Source organism: Zalophus californianus, chromosome 5, assembly GCF_009762305.2.
Source record: "Zalophus californianus isolate mZalCal1 chromosome 5, mZalCal1.pri.v2, whole genome shotgun sequence".
Lineage (NCBI taxonomy): Eukaryota > Metazoa > Chordata > Mammalia > Carnivora > Otariidae > Zalophus > Zalophus californianus.
Genome location: NC_045599.1, coordinates 57522728 through 57546983, shown reverse-complemented (window position 1 = coordinate 57546983; position 24256 = coordinate 57522728). Strand labels below are relative to the sequence as shown.

Below are 24256 nucleotides of genomic sequence, written 5' to 3'. Positions count from 1 at the left end.
CAGTGTGGGGCCAGGATAAGGACTGATACCAAGATGCAGGGCACCTAACTGACAGTCCAGGAAGGCACACGTGTGTGGTCAGCTGGTGCTCGACAAGGAAGGGTACCTTTGTACCTTTGAGTGCATTTGAGAAAAACAGTGTCTTTAATAAATGGTGGTAAGATAAATGAACATCCACATGCAAAAAAAAAAAAAAAATGAAGTTGGACGACTGCCTTACACCACACACAAAAATTAGCTCAAAAGGGATAATACACCTAAATATAAAAGCAAAACTTATAAAACTCCTAGAAAAAAACATAGGAGTAAATCTTCATGACCTTGGATCGGGCAATGATTTCTCATATATGACACGAGAAACACAAGTAACAACAAAAAATAGATTAACTGTCCTTTGCCAAGTTAAAAAACTTTTGTACATGAAAGAATATTACCAAGAGAATAAAAAGACAACCCACTGAATGGGAAGAATATATGCAAATCATAAATCTGGTAGGGGTCTGCTATCCAGAATACAGAAGGAACTCTTAGAACTTGGCAACAGAAAGACAAACAATCCAATTAAAAACGGGGCAAAGGACTTGAGTAGACATTTCTACAAAGAGGGTACAGAAATGGCCGACAAAGACACGGAAAGACACTGAATGTTATTAATTATCAGGGAAATGCAAATCGAAGCTATGATGAGATACTACTTTATACACACTAGAGTGGCCATAACAACAACACAAAAGAGAAATTAAGTATTGGTGAAGCTGTGGAAAAACTGGAACTCTTATACCTTGGTGGTGGGAATATAAAATAGTAAAGCTACTGTGAAAAAAGTTTGGCAGTTCCTCAGAAAGCTAAATTTAGAATTACCTTAAGACCCAGCAATTCCACTGCCAGGTTTACAACCAAAAGAACTGAAAACGTGTTCAAATAAAAGCTTGCACACCAATGTGCATAGCGCTGTTAGTCACAATAGTCACAAGGTGCAAACAACCCAAATGCCCAGGATAAATGTGGTATATCCATGCAATGGAATATTATTCAGCCAAAAACATTGTGTGGAGTCAAAGAAGTCAGACGCAAAAGGCTATGTAGTGTATGATTCCATTTATATGAAATACCCAGATAGGCAAGTTCACAGAGAGAAAGCACCAGGGACCAGGGAGCAGGGAGCAGGGAGCAGGGCCTTGAAAGATGTCCTGGGGTAGTGGGGAGTGACTGCTTAATGGGTACGAGGTTTACTTTTGGGGTGATGAAAATGTTCTGGGACTAGAAAGTAGTGAAGGTTGTGTAAAATCCTGAATGTACTAAGTACCCCTGAATTGTACACTTTAGAAGGTTAAAATGATAAATTTTATGTTATGTGTATTTTACTACAATAAGAAAAAATGAGTGGCTCTACTTAGTATGGTGATTACAGGAATAGACAGCATTTGGTTCCTGTACACAATGGGGAGCTGTGAAAGAGCCCCAAAAGGGCTGAGGCAGGTAGGACAATGGACCAGGTTTCTCTAGCTAAGACATATGGCTGTACAACAGGCCTGACTTACATGGTTTTGCTTTTAAAATGAATTTCAAAAGTTCACAGACCCATGGAGACTCATTCAGAAACAAGTATAAATATATATAAATACAGGATATTGAAATTATGTGATATTTTAGACTACCCACATTGTGATTTCCATTCATTAATGCACATATTTGAGTTGACTGCCTTTAGAAAATGTTCAAATAACAGACCAAACCAATTACGAGAAAATTTCTTCCCATTACTTCTAAGGACAAAGCATATGAGATCATAGGATGCTTGGCCTCATTTAATTTGTTTTTGTTTTTAAAGATTTTATTCATTCATCTGAGACACAGAGGTACAGAGAGAGAGAGAGAGCGAGCATGAGCAGAGGGAGAGGGAGAAGCAGGCTCCCTGCTGAGCCAAGAGCCAGAAGCAGGGCTTGACCTGAAGGCAGACACTTAACCATCTGAGCCACCCAGGCGCCCCATTGGCCTCATTTAATCTGTATGGCAGAACCACACAATCTGCATTTTCAGTTACCTTTATAATTGGCACTTTCTCCGAGGAACCCAGAGAACAGACTGCACAGTTCCTCCCTGCCCTTCTCTATTGCCCTGCCCTGTGTTGTCTCTCTGCAAATTCAATCTGACTTGCTCCTCAGTAGTCTAAGGAACTGCCTTCACCTCTTCTGAGGGCAAGGTTGTGTAAGAGTTGCAGCTTGGCCTCTGTCCTGCTCCCCACTGGCAGACTTCAGACCCCCGGAGGGCAGAGAACTTTAATGGCTTGCTTACTGCTGTCTCCCCAGCATCAAGCCAGGGCCATGGACACAGAGCAGGTACTGAAGATTTGCTACACGCCTAGATGAAGCCTTAGATAATCTGAGCACAAACTAATGAAGCCGAAGAGAAGAAGCACAGGTTACAACATAGGACACTAAGTGTTTTTTTTTTTGCCATTTTAATGAATGATGATGAATATCCGGAAAAAAAATTAACTGGAGATGAGCACTGTTTGAACCCCGTCAGGGGCAGAAAGGAAAACTCTTGTTACAAATGAAAACCACCTCAGAACTCAGGACATGCAACTTGGAAGTAACGTGTGAAGTATTATTTAAATACATAATTATTCCATTTTGGCCCCATTTCCCACTTCCATTCTCCACCTCAGTCTCATACACAACTGACTTAACATGCACCCTTTTGTTTATGTAAGTTCTTAAAAACCATATTGGTGTTTTTGGTGAGCATATGTTTTGGTTTATGGTGTTTTGATTTATGGTGATGGATCTCATTCTTTGAGAATGGTGAGCATATGTTTTGGTTTATGGTGTTTTGATTTATGGTGATGGATCTCATTCTTTCTATTCTGTGTGTAAAGGACTGGTGTGGAACATCCAGAGGCCTTGATGTAAACAATGCAGTAGAAAAGCATGAATGCTTCATTGTAAATGCTCAGGGGCAGGAACCAGGGTATAAGTCAAAGCTGGTAAACATATCCGGGCTTAGTGTAATAGGAAAGAAGGTTAATAAAGCAAATGACAGTGTTAGGTCTTACCATGGTGTGCCTTTTGTTATTAACACTGGATCCCAGACATTAAGTATGGTTTCAAGTATTTCCTCATTAATCTTTTTACCACTCTGAAACAGGTATTTCCCTTTAGTTACCTAAGGACTTTTACAGGCAGAATTAATCACTTTGTTTCTTAAAAGAAAGGAATCAAATTGCTACACGGAAAACTGAAAAACAAGATAAGCTTTATAAACTATTATAATACTTAGTTCCCTCTTAAATGATAAGTAGTCTGTTATCCTTTGGTCAGATGTTTGATGAATAAACAACATATTTCGATATTTAGATACATTAAAATGAATTATTTGGGGATTCAGCCTATTTTAATTTGCATATTTTAAGATGCATAATCGGAGACACAATGTGCCCATTATGCCCCAAACTTACTTTATCATGAGGCTTTGGCCATCTATAGCTTCACCGTCCCCTAGGTCATACTTGCTTGTCAAATAAAGGGAAATCTCAATCTTTGAGAGCTGATTTAGTGTATTTGCCCTGTTAGGGTCATTGGGGTCAACTGCTCCTTCCCCTGCAGAAATAAAACATTGTTATTCTTAGCATTCACTCATCGTGTTGGCATCAGCAAAGCAAGATAAATGTTCTATGGGAAAGACAGGCTTTGTTGTACAGGGGATGATGGCCTTCATAAACAAAACAAAACATATTCTAATATATTCCAAGAGGCTTTTAAAATCTTTCTCTCTCTCTTTTTTTAATATTTTAAGTAATCTCTACCCTCAACGGGGAGCTCAAATCCACAACTCCAAGATCAAGAGTCGCATGTTCCACCAACTGAGCCAGCCAGTCACCCCTTAAAAAGTCTTTGATTTAAACTGTAAAATAACATGGGGGCAGAGATACTCAAAACATGAAAATATTACTAAAAGAGAACTTAATAAAAGAAATTGTTATAAAATACAGCAAGGAATTTGTAATAAATTTGGCTCTTTAATGATTTCTTTTCTTTATGATATAGGTTGACTAATCCCTTTTGATGCATCTAGAGTTTAATTGCTATCTAATTGATTTGTAACCTAGGACACTATGAATTACAGAACTCTTAATATAGGAAGGGGCTAGTGTAGTTATCTTCCTAAATAAGGTTAAATATTAAGATTATTTTGATCTAGAATAGGAAAACTGAACAACTAAACACAAACCACAGGATAAATAGAAGGCAGAAGCTCTTACCAAGAAAAGACTCCACAGTAGGTACCTCTCCCAGGGATTCCAGTAGTTCATTCAGCAAGTCCTGTTTGTCAGGTGCAATTGCATCCTGGTGTTCCAACAGGAGCTTTATAGAGACAGCAATAAACACAGAGACACAAACAATTAAAAGTAAATTCCTAAGTGCTACCATTTTTACGTCAAGTTCCCTTTCCAGTTTTTCAAGATAATTTTCTTCTAATACTGTTTGATTCTTATTTTTGTTTTTTTTAAAGTAAGCTTTATGCCCAACGTGGGGCTTGAACTCATAACCCTGAGGATCAAGAGTCCCATATTCTACCAACAGAGCCAGTAAGGCACCCCTATTGTTTGAATCTTAATTACAAGTTTGACATTTATTACAATTAGAGAACACAGGGAAACACAGTTTTTAATATTATTTTAGAGGTAAGTGCCTGCTTTACACGAAGAAATTGTAGCTTTGTGAAAGGTGTCCATAAAACCCTCTTTCAGCAAGATCTGGTGAGATATGAGTCCAAGAAGCCTTCTACCACTTAACCCCCTGCTCCAGTCCACCTTGACAGAAAAGGTCAACTGTGGGGAGCAAAGTGCCTAAAATGAGGCAGAAGTCTCTCGGCTAACAATGGTAATAAACTGGAAGCACATTTCCATATCTCTTCAGGGAAAAATTGAGTGGTAATCAAACACTATGGCTATATATTAAAAAAAAGTCACCACTATTAGCTATTTTAATCTGCCTGGCAATTGAAGATCCTTCAAGGGTAGGGATCACAGAAACGCCCATATGGTTCCTTGGCCTGAGACCTAGATGTACCAGGTGTTGCTTCTGGTATGCAATCCCCAAAAGGATGCAAGGCGCATAAACAGAGGCATTACATAAGTAGTAAAGGGATAAAAGGACATAGTGACATCTGGAATGGTAGTACGCATATTTCTGGAGGAAGGTACATTAGTGACAGAACAAAATAAGGGATAACTTTTGAGTTCCTGTTCTCTGAAGAGATAGGAGAGCTGATTTGGCTGCTGTCTCTGGGGAGTGAGGATTTAGACAGCTAGTTTCAACCCTTTATTCTGGTGATTACAGAACAGAAAACTTTCTTGAAAATGTCTCTTTAAAGAGCTTATTTTGAGGGTCTACATGTTCCTTAGAGGACAAGGGGCAAGCAGGGGGTCATAGGTTGGGTGGGCTGAGCTGCCGCCAGGCTTCTGTGTAGATGTGGAGACCTCCTCGTTTGAGACAGACTGTAAACAGAATAGTCTTTCTCAGCAGTCACAATACTCCCACGTTAGACATCTGCTTCCAGCCTAACACATGAAGACAATCCAAACCCATCACAAGCCAAATTTCCCAGGAAAACTGAAGCCCCTCTTTTAAATTTTTGTTAACAAAAGGAACAGATGATTTCTCCTTAAAGAGTAACAGTCTGAATGAATACAGTAACATTTTTCTCGGCTATCCCTGGGAAAGAATGTCTCATTCTAAAGATAACTCAGCCCCGCTTTTTCTGCATGAAAATACTGCCCTCAACAAATGTGTAGCCAGCATGTGGACATCTTTTTGAGACAGATAATCTACCATAAAAAAAAGACAACAGTCGTTGCCCAAATATGAATGAGTCCACTTGCTAATTAGAGCAATTTTGCAAATGTTGCATTGCTGGACATGTTTTCTGATTTTGAGTGTTTATACATAGAGAAAGGAAGTATAGCCTCTTCATTTGATCAACCAACTCACTCCTTTGGCTGTGAGTTCAGACCCGCCTTTGTTTAAGGTCACTCAAAATACTCAGAGAGAGCTTGTTGCAAATGTCAGGGTGGTTCCTTGTTCCAACCCTGAAAGAGGGAAACCAAAAGCAGATCCAATCTTTCTTCCAAACCTGTATTCAAGCTTTAGTTTGTTAGAAGAGCTTAATAACACGGACTGAAATTTTAGTAGCCAATTTTGCCACCTGTTAGTGTATCTGCTTTGATGGGGGCAGGACAAGACCTTTCAGAGGTGTATATTTGTTATGCTTTCCTCCTAGTTGTGTGTATACCCTTAATGAGGGCTTCTTGACCTCTAGTGTGTATCTGCAAAACCTGGGTTCTTGTTAGAGTGTAAGTTCTGATTTGGGAGGTCTGGAGTACATTTCTAAACATGTCCCTAAAACTTCTCCTGGAGGAGCAAGGTGGTAAGCTATTTTCGAAAAGGTTATCTTTTAGGAACTGGGTCTTCCAGAAAATATTTTCCAATTGGTTTAAAAAAAAAAACAAAAAAACCCCAAACAAAAACCCAAAGAAACTCTCAACGCTTAGCCTCTCTTTTTACTTTAAATGGCTGAGGAGCCATCTAAGGCTTTTCTATGCTGAGCTAAGTGTCCTGACCCGAACAGGCACTTAATATTCTTTTCATGGCTGATGGTGGTGATGTTTGCACGCCATCTGGATGGAGACATTGTGACATACCACAGACTATGAAACTGCCTTTGAGAAATGGGATTTTCCAGAACAACAGAAATGATTCTTTGCAGGCGGCTAATGTTGGGTGGGGTGTCCTCTCTTTCCTAACCTTGAACAGCCTATTTTCCCTCTCTTTATGTTCAATATTGGAAGAGAGAGAATATTCTCATTATCCCAGAATTTTACTGGAAAAGCTGGGAAGATTCTAGAAAGGGGAAGAGAAATAGCATGGGGGTTCAGGCAGTGTAGCCCTGGTGGGTAGAGGAAATAGCAGGGCCTGTCCCTGCTCAGGACTTAAACTTGACATTCACAATCTGACTTTGTCAACAGACCATGTAAGAAGTAAACTTTTCTGATTTGGGGGGAGTTTTATTATGCACTAGAGGGAATAAATGCACCATGTAAAAAGTAAATGTGGCTTGTTTGGGAAAAGGAATCTTATTCATGTATAAGTCAGAGAATAAATAATTGAAGGTTTCTTAGGATTCTGAGTATTATTAGCACATGCTTACAGGAAGCCCCATAGAGACTAAGCATTTTCAACAAAATGGCATCTGAACCGAGCTAAGACCCTTTTCCAGCCCCACTTACTGAATGTGTGCTGATGATTTCTTCAATTGAAATATAAATGACTGGTTTGCTGACTGTCACCACATCTGTGTATTTATCCATATTAAACTTTTCTTCTGGCTCAGGGACATTACAGGCTTCTTTGAAATATTTCCTAACAAAGAAAACAAATTTTTAAGACAGAGTTCAAATTTCTGAGGTAAATAGCTTTGTCAAAACACTGAGGAAATCATGAATTATGACTAGTGCTTTATTCTCCATCCCAAACTATATGTGTGTGTGTGTGTGTGTGTGTGTGTGTGTGTGTGTGTATGCTGGGGAGGGGGGGACCTGTTACATCATCTTCCAGAATGGCTCCTAACTATATGGAAGCTGAGTCTATGCTTCTGTATGTTGGACCCAGCTCCTCGAGCAGGATAGAGAGAGCAACATAGCCTCAGGTTCTGCGAGTGACTCAATGTAGTTAAATTACGGTTATTTTAAAAAATGTTATTTTGAAAACAGGGCCCCTGAAATTTAGACAAAAATGTCAAGACTGATAGTCTTTGATCTAAGAATCAAGTCTTTCTAGAGAAAATAATCTGGAAAGCAATTTATCAAATGTGCTACTTTATTTTTAAAAAGATTTTATTTATTTATTTGAGAGAGAGTGAGGGAGAGAGAGCACAAGCAGGGAGAAGGAGAGGAAGAAGCAGACTCTCCTGCTGAGCAAGGAGCCCGATGTGGGGCTCAATCCCAGGACCCCGGGATCATGACCTGAGCCAAAGGCAGACACTTAACGACTGAGCCACCCAGGCGCCCAAATGTGCTTTTTTTAAAAAAATTTTTTATTGTTATGTTAATCACCATACATCATTAGTTCTTGATGTAGTGTTCCATGATTCATTGTTTGTGCATAACACCCAGTGCTCCATGCAGAACGTGCCCTCCTTAATACCCATCATCAGGCTAACCCATCCCCCCACCCCCCTCCCCTCTAGAACCCTCAGTTTGTTTTTCAGAGTCCATTGTCTCTCATGGTTCATCTCCCCCTCCGACTTACTCCCCTTCATTCTTCCCCTCCTGCTATCTTCTTCTTTTTTTTTCTTAACATATCTTGCATTATTTGTTTCAGAAGTACAGATCTGTGATTCAACAGTCTTGCACAATTCACAGCGCTCACCATAGCACATACCCTACCCAATGTCTATCACCCAGCCACCCCATCCCTCCCACCCCCCACCACTCAGCAACCCTCAGTTTGTTTCCTGAGATTAAGAATTCCTCATATCAGTGAGGTCATATGATACATGTCTTTCTCTGATTGACTTATTTCACTCAGCATAACACCCTCCAGTTCCATCCACGTCATTGCAAATGGCAAGATCTCATTCCTTTTGATGGCTGCATAATATTCCATTGTGTATATATACCACTCCTTCTTTACCCATTCATCTGTCGATGGACATCTTGGCTCTTGCCACAGTTTGGCTATTGTGGACATTGCTGCTATAAACCTTGGGGTGCACGTACCCCTTCGGATCCCTACATTTGTATCTTTGGGGTAAATACCCAGTAGTGCAATTCCTGGGTCGTATGGTAGCTCTATTTTCAACTGTTTGAGGAACCTCCATACTGTTTTCCAGAGTGGCTACACCAGCTTGCATTCCCACCAACAGTGTAGGAGGGTTCCCCTTTCCCCACATCCCCGCCAACATCTGTCGTTTCCTGACTTGTTAATTTTAGCCATTCTGACGGGTGTGAGGTGGTATCTCATTGAGGTTTTGATTTGGATTTCCCTGATGCCGAGCGATGTTGAGCACTTTTTCATGTGTCTGTTGGCCACCAAATGTGCTCTTTTAAGTGGCACAAGCTTCTGGGCCTAATAACCCTTCAGAGCTTCTGTTGCCAACATGACTGAAATTCAAATTAAGCCTACTCTGCTCCTAGTTGATTCAAGCAACAGTTGCTAACTGATGGAAACACTGTTAAGGCTAGACACACTAATATGTACCATGTCCCATTCCCCCAGTAATCGGATTCTAAAAAGTCTGCTCTTTAAATAATAGCAAATGTAGACAGGGAGTTCAAGACAGCCAGGGGCTCTGGTCATGGTATAGAAGTGATTCTTTTGTACAGGTATGGAAGGTATTTCATTCTATAATGTAGTCAATTTTCTTTCTTTTTTTTTTTTTTTTAAGAGGGAGAGCGCAAGAGGGGAGGAGCAGAGGGAGAAGGAAAGAGAATTTTTTTTTTTAAAGATTTATGTATTTGAGAGAGAGGGAGAGTGTGAGCCCAGGGTAGGGGGATGGTGGGTGCAGAGAGAGAGAATCTCCCTGAGATCATGAACTGAGCCAAAATCAAGAGTCAGACACTTAACTGACTGAGCCACCCAGGTGCCCCTGCAGTAAATTTTCATACGCTTGAAATTATACTTGGTCTATCTCCTAAGGGTACCCAAGGCTTATACACCAAAAAGGCCTCCACCTTCCCAGCCCAAGGCTGAAGAGGTTAAATGGCGGGCAGCCCTGTTGGTGTGGGAGAAGAGCACGTTTCCATGTGACAGTTGGTCTTCCTACACTTTTAATAGGTTGCTGAGGAACACATAGGATCAATACAAGTGTGAGAGGAAAAAATATGAATGTAAGAGGAAGTGGGGGGGACTTTGGTTTTGTTTCTTTTTGAAGAAGAGCTGGAACCACAGATGTTTGATAAGAACAATCTGAGAAAAAGGAAGTAAAGGGAAGCTGTAGTAGCAGATAAGGATTTGCAGGAAATAGTACATTTTTCATCTGTGAGAAGAACTAAAATTAGCAGCTCAAGATATCAAATTTTCCTGTAGTAAGAGGATTTGGAGGGAATTTTCTCACAAGAGGCCACAATCCTAAACAGAGAATAACAATCATGAACTACCTTTGCGAGCGGATAAATCACTCTTCCAGAGGAAAACTGAGGAATGGGAAATCAATTTTCTAAGTGGGGAGTTACAGAGGTTGCATTTATGTCTTATTTCTAATGGCAACAAGAGAAAAAACGAACACCAAGTTGAATATGTTTCCTCAGAGAGCTTCAGGGTGACTGTATCCTCCTACCAGACCCACTCCTTTCATGTTCCCATGGAAAGATCAGCGATAAAATTTGGAAATGCCTTTCAAGGTAATGGACGTAAGTCTTACATGGGTAACAGAGGTTTAAGAATAGAACATACTCATATACAATCCTCAACAAATATAAAAGCTGGATCTCCCTAGCCTTTTGAAAACCAAATACTCAGTCCTACTATTGTCTGAGGCAGATAAGCAAGTTCTTTCTCACTGGACACATCTGTAAAGAAAACAGAACCAAAAACCCTCTTCTTAAGTTCAATGAAGAAGAAATCTGCTTTTCTGACTTCTAAGTCCTATAAGCCAGTAGCGTACCAGGAAGAATAAAGATTTCATTCTGTCCACAGCAGAAATCAAACATCTGGGGATGATTTAGGGGAGCAGGGGCACCGGGGGCAGGGGTGGGATGGGGAGCCCCCGACTGAAGTGACCCAGCCTGTTCTTTCCCCACTGCGCCAGCAAGAAGAAATGCATGTCATCACCTGAGGTTCCTATCCCTCAGCCCCAACTTCACTTCTGAGTACAGAACACACATAACTTTTGCTCATCATCTTGCAAGTTTCTCCAAAAGTAATCACCCCTCTCACCTGAACTCTTGATAGGTCTCTGATAAATAATTGTTCATAGAGGAGAGATGCTCGTTTTCTCCTTCGAACAGCTTGTTGGAGGCTGCATGCTGAAGAACCTTGGCCACTGATCCCAAGTTTCTCCTTTGGTCAGGATTGATCTGACCTCCAGCAGTCATGTCAATGATATCAAAGCCATCGGGAGCTACGATCGCTGGGTTCATGTACCGGTAGTACAGGAGGTTTCCTACAATCTGGAGGGATGCAGAGGAAAAGACCGTTTTTAAGAGAAACAACTCAAGAGTTTTAGATTTTTAAAAATTGAAGTAAATATTCATTGCCGTTTCCCAAGAAAGATCATTTTCTGATTGAATCCTAAAAAGGAGTTCTGTAAAGGTAGTGAAAATAGTCACACATTACCAACATAGCTAGCCAAGTTATTTTTGGTGAAAAATAGCATAATTAGAGCATATTGTCCCCAAATGCTCTAATATAAAGATTCTCAATAATGTGTAAGATCTCTAAAGTAATTTCAGCATCATCAATAATCTTGACAGTCATTCAAAACAGAAGACCTGCAGCTTTTTATAAACAGTCATGTGGAGGGAAAAAAATCTCACAAAATGTAATGCTGATAATTTTGGCTCATGCCCCCAACAGAAGCTATGGTGAGATGACCCTTGAAAATCTACCTTTAATAGCTCATCTTCTGTGGCATCAGGAAATTTCTCATGGATCGAATTCTTCAGTACTTTGGCTATATACCTCAATCCATAACTACATGTAAAACAGATGACAAAAGAAAATAATGGGAAAAGGCTAAGTGAGAAAGAAACACAAAGCAGTTGTTGTAGTCAACTACAGTGGAGCAGTTTTCTTAAAAATTAAACATAAAATGAGATGGTAACAGAATCACAGGACCTTCACTGATGACAGTCACTGAGCACTGTTTTTAGTGTTCCCTCTTTGGAGAACAGTAATGAACTTAAAATGCAAACGTGGGCAAACTTTTAAAATCATGTTAAAACAGTATGAGGGAGAATGCCTATCTTGACTGCCAGGATTTATTTAACATCGTGTTGCAAGAACTTTGAGGGAAGAACGTTCAAGTAGCTATGTGTACAACTTACGGCAGGAGATCAAGGGAAGAAATGATAGAATTCAGGACTCTGTCAGTGACCCTTCTCAGATTCTCAATGGATGCCTCCAGTTTATTTTTCACTTCTGGGTATGTTAGAGCTTGTTCGGTGGTCACGTCATAAGGCAGCTTGCTGAAAACACAAGGGCTTTCAATTAATTGGGGGGCTTAGGAACAAGCATTTGTGTTCTTGCCAAGCTGTTTGTACAATCAAGTTTTGTACAGTGAAGTGGACTCCACCCACTGACCTCAGGCGCAAAATGTTTGCCAACTGAGGGGAGGTCCCATGTGCCTGGACAGTCCCCCTGCCACTAGTGGATGAGGGGGACTCCAGGCTCTCTCTCGGGACTCTTCTGGCAAAATAACAGGAGACTCAGGTGATACAGACCCGGCTTTCTCTCTCTCTCTCTCTCTCTCTCTCTTTCTTTTTTTTTTTTTTTTATTTGTTAGTTGTTTATTTATCAAGACAAACTATTCCATAAGCCAGTATTCGTGTTTCATAGTTCAGAACACAGGTCAGTGACAGACTTCAATGGAACTCAACCCAAAGAAATTCTTTACATTCCCAAATCACTTTGCACTCTGAAAGAGACCAGCCTTCTTCATCTCCTCAAAATCTTTCATGGAATCATAATTTCTGTAGAAATCTGCATATGCCTTCTTTCTTGGTTCGGCCACAGCAAACTTATAGAAAGCTGCAACCCCCAGGGATACAGCGAACGCTCCAACAATATGAAATCGCAGACGCTTGGCCAGAAGGCCTCGCATCTGAGGTTTCGTCAAAGCACTGGAAGTCATGGTAGTTATTCTCCTCAACACCAACCTCAAACCTAACGTCCTCCCTAACTGATACAGAAATGGACCTCTCTTTCTTTTTTTAAGTAGGTTCCCCCAGTATGGAGCCCAACCCTGAGATCAAGATCTGAGCTCAAGACCTGAGCTAAGATCAAGAGTTGGATGCTTACGCAGCCCTCCCTCTTTTTTTTTAATTACAAAAATACAGTACGTTCATTACAGAAAAAATTGCATATAAACAAACAAGAATACAATACCAACCCAGAGACAACCATCTTTCATATCTTGGTGCATAATTTTCTAAGTCCTACTCTATACATCTGTGTATGTGGGCCTAACACACACCTGGGTATAATAGAGTTGATACATATACACATTCCATACAGATCCCCCCCACACATGTATTTTTATAGAAAATGGTTTATTGTACTCAACTACAACTGAAAACTATACCACAAACATTTTTTCCATGCCAATAAAAATATTTCTATTCCATTTTTCCAAACAGTTACTAAGTCTACCATGTGTTATACAAATATTTATTTAACAAATTCCTCAAAGCTAAATATTTTGACTTTCCCCAACTTTTTGCTGTTACAAACAGTGCTGTGAGAACCATCCACGTAATTCTCTGTGCGTATATTAACGATTGCACAAGGCATCCTTTTGCACAAGATAAAAAGCTGAGATTGCTTAGATTTACTAACTACCACCCAGAATAAGCCTATCCTACCTGGCTTATTAATGCTTACACAGGAAACTTACTCACTTGGTAACTGTAAAAAGTATGTATCATCAGGTGAAGAGAAAGTCTGTACTATTTCTAGGTCTAGGTTTAGAAACACACAGAGCAACCAAGGGAGAGAATAACAGAAGTTGTGGCTCTGGGGGTCACCCAGTCCTGAAACTGCCTCTGGACAGTAAATTCTGTTCTTTTAAGGAGAATTTAAGAGGATATATATCATAACCATGTAAAAATGATCATAAAACATGACTGAAAACCAACATCTTCCGGGCTCAGGTACCTGGCTTCTCCAGTCTGTGTTTCTAGTTGGTTCACCCAAGCCTTGTACACCTCTACAGGGCTCGTGTTGATGGCCAGGGACTTGTCGTCCAGGATCTCTTTCACCACTGGAGCCAGGAGCTGGCGCAGCGTGTTCTGTCCTCGGGCACCTCTGTTGAAGCTCACAACCATCTTGATGACCGTGGGGTTCCCAGTCACTATGTCCTGTACCTGATCCACCTTTGATCTAAAAGAAGCCCAGACCAAAACAAATGGGTTGCCTGCATGGACAGAGTTTTAAACAGCCTATGTTCTCTCTGGTGGGCAAGGACTTCATGAGGCTCCACTTCCTCCCTGAGAACCAACGGCGGCATGGTTTAAAAGCAAGCAATCATTTGTAAGATGTGTGTTCGTTATGCGAGGGACTCGAGGATGTAAAAATAAGTGCTCGGCTTTAATTCCGATCTAGAAGGCAGGAAGGAACTAAAAGTGGACTGACACTAAGAAGAAGCCAGGGGGCTACCGCGCAAGTACTATGTCCCATCTGGTTACCACATTTCAAAAACAATGTTCTCGATTCAATGAACTAAATCCACTTCTTCAAATCACATTCAAATTCTCCTCAGGGAAGCTTCTGGCTACCTCACATGGTGGGAGAGAGCTGCTCTTGACTGCTGATTGCCGACTCCCAGGAGCTTCCCTGACCCGCCTCCCTTTCATCTCGGTGCAGCCTCCCACCCCCCCACGTGAGCACGTACTCCCTGTGCACCCCCCTTTCCCCTCAGCGTCTCAGAGTGCTGGGGTCCAGTCCTCATCTTACCCAGTTGCTCCCTTGGTTTCCTTTGCTGGCTCCGCTCCCCCCATTTTAACTGTTCGCTCTCACGTCTTTCTACATGATCTACCCTCAGACCTCGCTCAGATGTGCAACCTCAACGACCATCTCCTTGGAACTTGTCCTCTGAGCTCAGCATCTAATCCACCTCTCCTCCCTGGGAATTGGTTTTGGATTTCTGATTTTCTGCTGGACATTTTCCCCTTCACGTTCTATACTTGTAGCTCACACTCATTGTGTTAAAAATCCAAACCGGATTTTTTTCCTTCTGACTCTATTTCTCTGACTCGTGCAGCTGCCCTTTATTCTGTTCGTACACAGCAGCAGAGGGATCCTCGAGAAACCTAGCATGGCCATGGTGATACTCTGCTCGAAGACCTTTCAGGGCTTCCAAGGAAGCGAACGGTGCCTTAGCACGTGGGCCTGGGCTCAGTGGTTCCCGTGATCTGGCCCAACCTATCTTTCTAGCTCCATCTCCAGGCCGTGACTAGTTAAGTCACATTTTGGCGAGATTGATCCTATGTTCTTTCACTGATTTTGGCCCATGCTCTTTCTGTCAACATTGCTTCTTATTTCCCTTTTCCATTTCTTCTTATAAAAAACTGTAGATATTCTTGAAGGATTTGGATCAACTACTTCCTCTCCCTAAAGTCTTTTTTTTTTTTTTTAAAGATTTTATTTAGTCATTTGAGACACAGAGATAGAGACAGAGAGAGAGAGCATGAGCAGGGGGAGAGGCAGAGGCAGAGGGAGAAGCAGGCTCCCCGCGGAGCCAGGAGCCCGATGCGGGGCTCGATCCCAGGACCCTGGGATCATGACCTGAGCCGAAGGCAGACGCTTAACCATCTGAGCCACCCAGGCGCCCCTCTCCTTAAAGTCTTTATCGGCTGACCTAACTGGAACTTTTCTACCTTCCTCCCTTTCTTATTTATTATCTTTTGAGTAGAGTTGACACACATTACATGAGTTTCAGGTGTACAGCTTAGTGATTTGACAAGTTTATACACGATGCTATGTTCCCCACAGTATAGCTGCGTCTGTCCCATTACACTGTTCAATTGCTATTACAATATCGTCTGTAACTGGAGCTTCTCTCTCCGTCCCTCTGATCTGTTATACTGTGTGTGTCATTCATTAGTACTTATTCCTTCCAGCGCACACATTCCTATTTCTCATGTATCCTATTTCTCAGGCTGGCTTACAGATACCCTGAGGGCAGAGGTTCCTAGCTAATATGCTTCTGAGATCCATAGGAACCCGTATAGCTCAAGTTATAAAAAGCCAGGAAGGCAGCTGAGATCCATCTTGTTGGCTAAGGGCATTTTTTCCTGTATTCTTTTGGCCCCTTTAATACAGGCATCTGCACATTCTTTTTTACATTAACTGAATCAGAAAATAAGTCAGCAAAAGTCAGTTTAAGTTTCAGTAAGAGAAGTAAAAGACGACTTTTTGGCAGAGACTATTATCCCCATCTGTTTATAGCTTTATTACTCACAGAATTTTAATTAAGTTAAATTTTTTCCACTGACTTTCAAAAAAGCTTTTGCTTTTCAAGTTGCTGTTTACTTGCAAAATCAAAAATAATTTAGCTCTAAAAAAGCTATCACTGGTGGGAGAAAGCTGTAACAGGAAATACCTACAGTGATGTAGAAATTTCTTAAGTGAATTGATATACTTGAATATATATGAGTAACTTATAAGAATAATTTAAATGCTATTTTAGTAAATCAGAGATAGCTGCCACTAAAATGATCTATTCATTGATATTTTTACATATCTATTTATATACATACTTTATTTCTTCCTCCAGAGCAGTCTTAAAAAGCTTGAGGAGTAGATATTCTTCTCGTTGATTGGAAGCGTAATTGTATAGTGTGAAAATAACAGTATCCATAAATTTAGTTGACTTGTTCTGTGGCATCTGGAAAATCAGCTTAGCCAGGTATAAAGGATTGGTCTAAAAGAAAAGAGGGAAGAAGGAAAAAGTCCCCCACAAAACTGTATGTTAATATATTATTAAAACAGAGAGGAGCGCCCTATTCCCTTTAATACGTATAAAGCATATAGTGGAGTATCTGACACATAATAAGACTTTAAAAGGTGTCAGCTAAAATTAATTACTATAGGAAGTTATATTATAAAGCTACGATAGGATTTAAGTTTTATATGCTATATATTTAATGAAATATAATTACATTATGTACATTATACACTGTTAAACATTTCAAGCTACATATTAATATTTAATGTAGACACACAGAAGAGAGAGGGGGTGGCCAATAGAATCCGGTATCTGAAGAGACTGGCAATAATGAACCAAGAGACCAGCTACATAGATTATTCTAGAAGGACCGATGAATGAACAGAAGGAAATACGTCCCATATTCTGAGGCTAGAAAGAAAAAGAAGAGGATACATTTGCATGTAGAGACGGTGGGATGGCCAGGATGTTTTATAAGGAGAGAGAAGGTAGGGGTGAGGTGGGGAGGCTGAAGGGAGGGGTGAAGGTCAGGAGAGCTGATGGATGAAATGGCAGAAGAAAGAGACAGAAAAAAAAAAAAGACAACTTAAAACTCAAGAATTAAAAAAAAAAAATTGACGTGGATTCCTGAGGGCTCTTCTGAGGGTGGGGTTTCTGAGCTACACCAGCAGCCTTCACGCAGTATGGGTTTTCTCCAGGAGCTACACCAACCAGATGCGGTGAGAGGAGAACAATTACTATTTAGCTTATAGAGGAAAATATTTACATAGAGAAATTAAATGTCTCTACTCTTCGTCTTCCTGCTGATGAGAAGAGAAAATTTTCCATACATGGAAACTGGTCTTCATTTAATACACTCAAGCAGTTTGGCTTTAAAGTTTTTAAGGAAAACCCAAATTCTAGTTTACCTTACTACTTAGGTTTACTTGCAAGCTCATCATGAGTGGAACTTTATGAAGCAGTAGCTGAGCACAACGTTTCCTTTACGGTTCTGCCGTGATTCTTCTCCCACACTAAGCATATGGGATTAGGAGAAAGGAAACTCACTCTAAAGCTAAAAAGCCTACACTCCTCACGCTTCCCAGACGACCTGAACACTTTCCATGGAGGCTGAGACTGAAGAGGCCAACGCCAAGCAAAACCTTTACGAGCTGACCTGTGCTTTGGCTCAGACTTCTGGCCAACGCATCATTCAAAGGCCAAAGGAATCTAGACCGTTTGCTTTTCGGTAGTTTCCTCAATGATCTCAGGCTAATGTCTCCGAGAAAAGGTAAAGAAAATTACATGAGTTCAAGAGACGCTGCACTTGGTACAACTGGATGGTGGAGCTCTGGGACTAGCAGTTTTGGGTGGCTTGGAGAATAAAGTGGTGGAATTATTCTCAAGATGGTCCTGCGTTTTTTATCCTTTCCATTCATGGGTTTCCACTTATAGAACAAGGTAAAAAATACAAGTCTTAGGCCAATGACCAGAGTTTCACTTTTCTTAGGACACAAATTCTATCAAAATCTACCACGAGAAACTAAATCCTAAAGAAGCCTCATACATTTGGGAGGTTCATGGAGGTCAAAACAAATAAATGCCTAAAATGAAATTTCCAACTGGTGGATAACTACTAGCCTAATTTAGGTAGACAAAAACCCTTCCCTACCCAGTGGGAGCCCCTTGTCTTTCTGGAAGGTTTGCTGGGATTAATTAAGCAATGGATTCTATGAACAATAATATTGTTTTAACACTTTCCTTCTATGCTGCCACATCGTGGCCATCTGTGGTACTACACCTGCTCGCCGGTCTTAACTCCAGACAGAGAATTCTCATCTGTCCTAAAATTAACGTAACTTCTTCCATGTGGCAAACCACACCTCACCTCATTCATGGTTTGGGTAACGTGTTCTCTGTATACCTAATGTCAGCGTGGTCCCCAAGGAAAGATTCAGGGACCTTCAGGCCTTGAGGGAGTCACCACCAACAGCAGCAGCAGCACCCCCTACACAAAGGGACACCTGACTCCAGGAAGAACTGCCGAGCCACCTTTCCAGGGAAAGTTGTCCTGCCAAAGGGAGGCTTTCTTTATCACTAAACAAAGTGATAAACTTTGCTTTGCTCACTTACTCAGTGCTTACTCACTTTCCTTCGGGACTAAGTGGATGTGCTGGTAGGACAGTTAAGGTGAATCAGTGATTAACCAAAACAGTAACTGGTCCACCACAGTCCAACCATAAGCAGTTCAACTTATTCTCACCTGCACCCTGGAAGCAGTGGAAAATGACTGTTCATTGACATCGTAGTAATGCCATGAAAATAAGGAAATCAAAAAGATGCCCTACTGCCCTAATCCAAACTCTCTGGTTCTATTCCCAAAAGAAGGGCAGGCTGGTTCAGGTAGAGGTCCATTTTGCACATACTTTAATTTTTTCACGGCTGACAGCATCTGCTTATTTTATGACTAGGTTTATACTATCTCTGCACATAACTGTAATATAACAGTCTCAGGAGCAAGGGCTCCGAAGTCAAACTGCCTGGGTTCCAATACCCTTGGCTTTACCATTTACCGGCTGCATCTCAGTTTTCTCATCTACACTATGGGAATAACAATAAGTATTGTGTTCTGAGGGTTGTGGTAAGAATTAAAAGATATGATGTATGTAAAGCATCCTGAATAGCACTTGGTACTTAGTAGTAGCTCAAACATGTCAGCGACTACAACTTTACATCGGGAAAAGATCCATTATAAACCACCAACAAGGAATATAGTATTGATCCAAAGCTTTTACTGAAAGCAATTGTTCTCACCTGTAAAAGATAAAACAGCTGCTGATATGTTTCTAGTGTTTTTCTTCTCTCCTTACTCAAACTTTTAATTCCCTGGTTGTCAGTGTTATTCAGTATTTGCATTTCTCCACCTTTTTTCTTATTTAGCTTCGTTCTGTGCGAAATTACATCCTGGAAAAAATTTATGAAATGATTACTTTTTATTCTGCTGTTTTTTACCTCCTCCCTTCACACACACCTCAAAACACATGTGTTGGAAAGATTAATTTTCCACATTTCCCTTAGGAAGAAACAAAATTTCTGAATTTGGCTTTTGTAATATTTGTTCTCTAAAGCTGTACTTAGCTGTTCTTAAGATGAAATGTAGGCACCAATACATTTCAATAGGGAAAGAATGGCCTTTTCAACAAATGATTCTGGGATAACTGGATATCCACATTTACAGGAAAGAAGTCAGGCTTCCTACTTCATACCATAAACAAAAATTAACTCAAAAGAGATCAAAGAACTAAAGGTAGGAGCTAAAACTATAAAACTTTTGAAAGAAAACCTAGACATAAATCTTTGTCCCTTTGGATTATTAGGCAATGGTTTCTTACATATGACATCAAAAGTACTAGTGACAAAAGAAAAAATAAATTGGACTTCATAAAAAGTAAAACCTTTGTGTTTTAAAGGACACTACTAATGAAATAAAAAGACAACCCACAGAAGGGGAGAAAATGTTTACATTGAATGAGGGATATAAAGAACTCTTGCATTTCAAAAATAAAGGCAAGCCAGTCAAACACGGGCAAAAGATTTGAATAGACATCTTCCCAATTCATACCTTGCTGGTGGGAATGTAAAATGGTATACCCACTCAGAAAACATTTTGGCAGTTCTTCAAAAGTTAAACACAGAGTTACTTACCATATGACCCAGCAGTTCCACTCTTAGGTACATACCCGAGAATGGAAGACCAATGTCCACACAAAGATGTGTACATGAATGCTCACAGCAGAATTATTCATAATACCCCAAAAGAGGAAACAACTCATATGTTCATTAACTGATGAATGGATAGACAAAATATAGTATATCTGTAAATGGAATGTTATTTGTCAATAAAGAGGAATGAAGTACTGATTCAGGCTAAAACATGGGCAAACCTTAAAAACACAATACTAAGGGAAAAAAGCCAGTCACAACAGATCACATACTGTGTGATTCCATTCATATGAAATATCCGTAACAGGCAAATCTGGCCAGAAAATAGATTAATAATTGCTCTGCTGTAGGGGAGAAGAGGTAGTAAGTGTTAATGAGTACGGGTGTTCTTTGTTTTTTTTGAAGTGAAATGTTATTCACATAATGATAAAACTCACATACCATCTAATTTGAGAACATTTTCTCTGGGGTTTCTTTTTGGGGTGAATGTTCTAGAATTATGGATGTTATGGTCCTACAATTTTGTGAATATACTAAACATCACTAACGTGTACACTTTTAAAGAATGAATTAGATCTTTTCAAACTATAAAAGCACTTGCAAAAAATATGCAATGTAGAAATTAGAGATGGAAGTGAAAGGAATCCCCTAAATATTTAACAAAATTTATTTTTCTCAATCTTGCTCCTTTAACCATTTACAACAGAATCTTGGAAAAGGTGTGGCTGCAAACCTTGTCAAGTAGTCATTTCAGGCTACTGTGTCCCCTTCAAGTGTGTAAAGGGTCATGAACAAGAGCAGGACTCTTAGGTAAGGGTCTACTAAATATTTTTACAGGGACCCACAGCACAAAATACATCTTACATCTTTTGCTGGTAAACACACATGCACATGCACATGCACACACACACGCCATATGAAATACTTATCCATACTACTGCGATACACTTTGGTATCTTCAATTTGCTTTTATACTCCTCAACTTTTAAAGATTGCTGATGTGACTCGCTTAATTGCTTTCATGAACCACCAATGGCACAGGACTCAAATGAAAGCCAGTGCTCTAGAATGCCTGCCTCCTCTGCCATGTAACAGTGGGTCACCGTCCCACAGAATAGGTGGCAATAAAGCTGTTTTTCCTAAATCTTCTTCCATCTGCTTCCCTGAGCTCTTAGCCCAGCCTCCATGTGAGGAGTTGATTTGCAGCCAGCATCAGGATGTTCGACCACGGTTCCTGAGGAGGGGCACTCCAGGAATTTCAGATAATATAATGCTTTATTGCGCATGCATCCCTGGATCACTGGTCATCTGGCATCCCTGGCCCCTGTCCATCAGATGCCCGTAGGGACCCCAGTCATTCGGACAACCAAAAACGTGCCTGCCACCATTTCCAGTTGCCCCTGGGGATGAGAACTACAGTCAGCTTTTGCGTACAGGTTCTAAATCTGCTTACGTCCTAGCATCCCGTTCTCCCATAGCTAGGGTCAATCCACGGGTAGGAAAAAAAAACACCCCTTGGAGTTGTGCTCTCAGAAAGTTCCATGTGGTTATACCCACTGTCTTGTGGGTCTATGATTTTATCCTTTGCCATTCTCAGCTTAGGGAGGGGCCACCTGAACTTTATCCCTTACATCTGGCCTCCTAACTGCTAGTATGCAGAAAGAGGGGGGTTTGATTTGCATTTCCATGAACTTTTTTAAAAAGGCAACATTTTCACCCTTGTTTCATAAGCATATGAAAAATTTCAGGATGAAGAAAGGAAGTGTACTAAGCACCAGCTGGAGGTTAAGGGGTAAGTCTGGGCAGGTAGCTGCTTGACGTCCTTATTGACAAGAAGTCCTAAAATATCACTAGATTAAGTCTGGTTTACAACTCCGTATATCCCAGCTTTCTTCTCTTCATCATCCAAATCTCTCAAATACGTGAAGTAAATAGATTTTCTTGGTTTTAAATATGTGGCAGACATAAAATCTTGGTATTTAACTCCCCTTCCAATTATTTTCAATGGAGGTGGCTCTGGAAACTGAAGACTTTTCGTTTGTTTTATTCTTGGACTTCATCCATATGTTAGGTTTTTGACATACACAGAAGAGGAGAGAGAAGAGAGGGTGGGAGTGGCAAGCAAGCTCCGGAGCAGAACTAAATTCCTTTGCATTAGAAGAGAGACATTTGGTGAGGGCAGGACAGGGAGAGTAATCCAGGACGGGAAGCCCAGCGTCAGATGCTGAGCCCTGGAGGGGAAAGGGTGGGGGCAGATGGAACACGGTGTCTGCGGCAGATCCACTGCAGAGTGGTGCAGAGCATGGCAGAAAGCCCATCTCCCTGCTTCCCTGAAATTATGCCTTGCTCAAGACTTCTCTTGTGTCAACAGAAGTTTTCTTTGGGAAGCTCAAAGAAGGATCCAAAGGCCAACCAGGGAGGGGTTCCAAACGCATATGCTTTTCACTAATAGAAATTTCATGTCCTTTATTCTTACCAATAAGTCTTGAACATGGGAAGCACAGTGGTTTGAAGGAGCAACAGTATTTAACTTGTTCATGATATTCCCTCATTTTGATGTTGCCCTGATGGCCACCATTTTGTCCCTTCCCCTGATCACAGGATACCTGCATGCAGGTCATAGGCTGTGGTATGAAAAAGTTTGTAGGAGGTGTAGAGTAGTACAAAGGGTCTGGGCTTTGGAGACATGAAAGTAGGGGTACCTGCACAGCGCTGTTAGCTTTGCCACCTTGCACAGGTTAACCTCTCTAAGCCTCTTTCTTAAATCTATAAAATGGGCTTAAAGATAGCAGCCTCAGTTGCTGTGAAGGTTAAAAACAACATATGTGAAGCACTCAGCACATTTTCCAGTGAAAACAAGGCTCAGAGAGGTTCAGAAACATGCCCAAGGAAACTTGCTTATATCCACAGTGAAGCTGTAAAATTAGTCTTCCCCTGGGTTTTCAGTAGCCCTGGCCTCAACGTCTGCACCCGTTACACACCACATTCATCAATGAGTATTTCAGAGGTTCAAGGTTCCTTTTACCTTCCTTTTTTTCTTTTTCAAAAAGATTTATTTGCTTATTTTAGAGAGCACGTGCACTCTTGTGAGTGCAGAGAGGGGTGGCAGGAGAGGGAGAGACAGAATCTCAAGCGGCGCATCCCCCCCCCCCCCAGCATGGAGTCGGATGCAGGGCTCGATCCTACGACCCTGAGATCATGACCTAAGCTGAAATCAAGAGTTGGATACTTAACCAACTGAGCCACCCAGGTGCCCCAAGATTACTTTTACTTTCTATTCAGATTTTCTTTCAAGCTTGTTTGAATTTATACCTTTCTTCCTCCATACTTCTCTAAGAAACTTCTACTTCAGTTGCTTTGTCTCCATCTCTAAGCCATTTTTTTTTTTGCCTAAAACCAATGTTAGCCATTTCATTCCACTGACTTTCTGTGATTTATAGGAGGAAGGCCAATTTTATTTTTATTTATTTATTTATTTATTTATTTATTTATTTATTTATAAGGTCTATGCCCAACATGGGGCTTAAATTCATGACCCCAAGATCGAGAGTTGCATGCTGTACCAACTGAGCGGCCAGGAGAGGAACATCAATTTTAGAAAAATTTTAGAGCTGGAGTTGTTCTTTATGAACTAAGCTACTTCCTTTAAAAACCTTTCTTTCCTAACTAAACACATGCTCAGTATGTAAGTATGTATGTATTTAAATTTTATTTATTTACTTGACAGAGAGAGAGGGAGAGAGCATAAGCAGGGGGAGCGGCAGGCAGAGGGAGAGGAAGAAGTAGACTCCCTGCCGAGCAGAGAACCCATCTGGGGCTCGATCCCAGACCCCAGGATCAGGACCTACACCGCAAGCAGATGCTTAATGGACTGAGCCACCCAGGC

General features: G+C 40.8%; 1 protein-coding gene across 7 annotated transcripts in view; it reads right to left on the bottom strand.

The window, feature by feature from the left end:
* Positions 1-24256, bottom strand: part of IQGAP2 (IQ motif containing GTPase activating protein 2) — a 289377-nt gene that overhangs the window by 18483 nt on the left and 246638 nt on the right. For all 7 annotated transcript variants that reach the window (XM_027604836.2, XM_027604841.2, XM_027604837.2 and 4 more), the window contains 9 exons: positions 19462-19611; positions 16481-16644; positions 13878-14102; positions 12050-12190; positions 11612-11696; positions 10941-11173; positions 7292-7424; positions 4265-4367; positions 3461-3602 (listed from right to left, as the gene is read on the bottom strand). In XM_027604836.2, the coding sequence (XP_027460637.1) occupies positions 3461-3602; positions 4265-4367; positions 7292-7424; positions 10941-11173; positions 11612-11696; positions 12050-12190; positions 13878-14102; positions 16481-16644; positions 19462-19611 (1376 nt within the window). The remainder of the gene's footprint in view (positions 1-3460; positions 3603-4264; positions 4368-7291; positions 7425-10940; positions 11174-11611; positions 11697-12049; positions 12191-13877; positions 14103-16480; positions 16645-19461; positions 19612-24256) is intronic.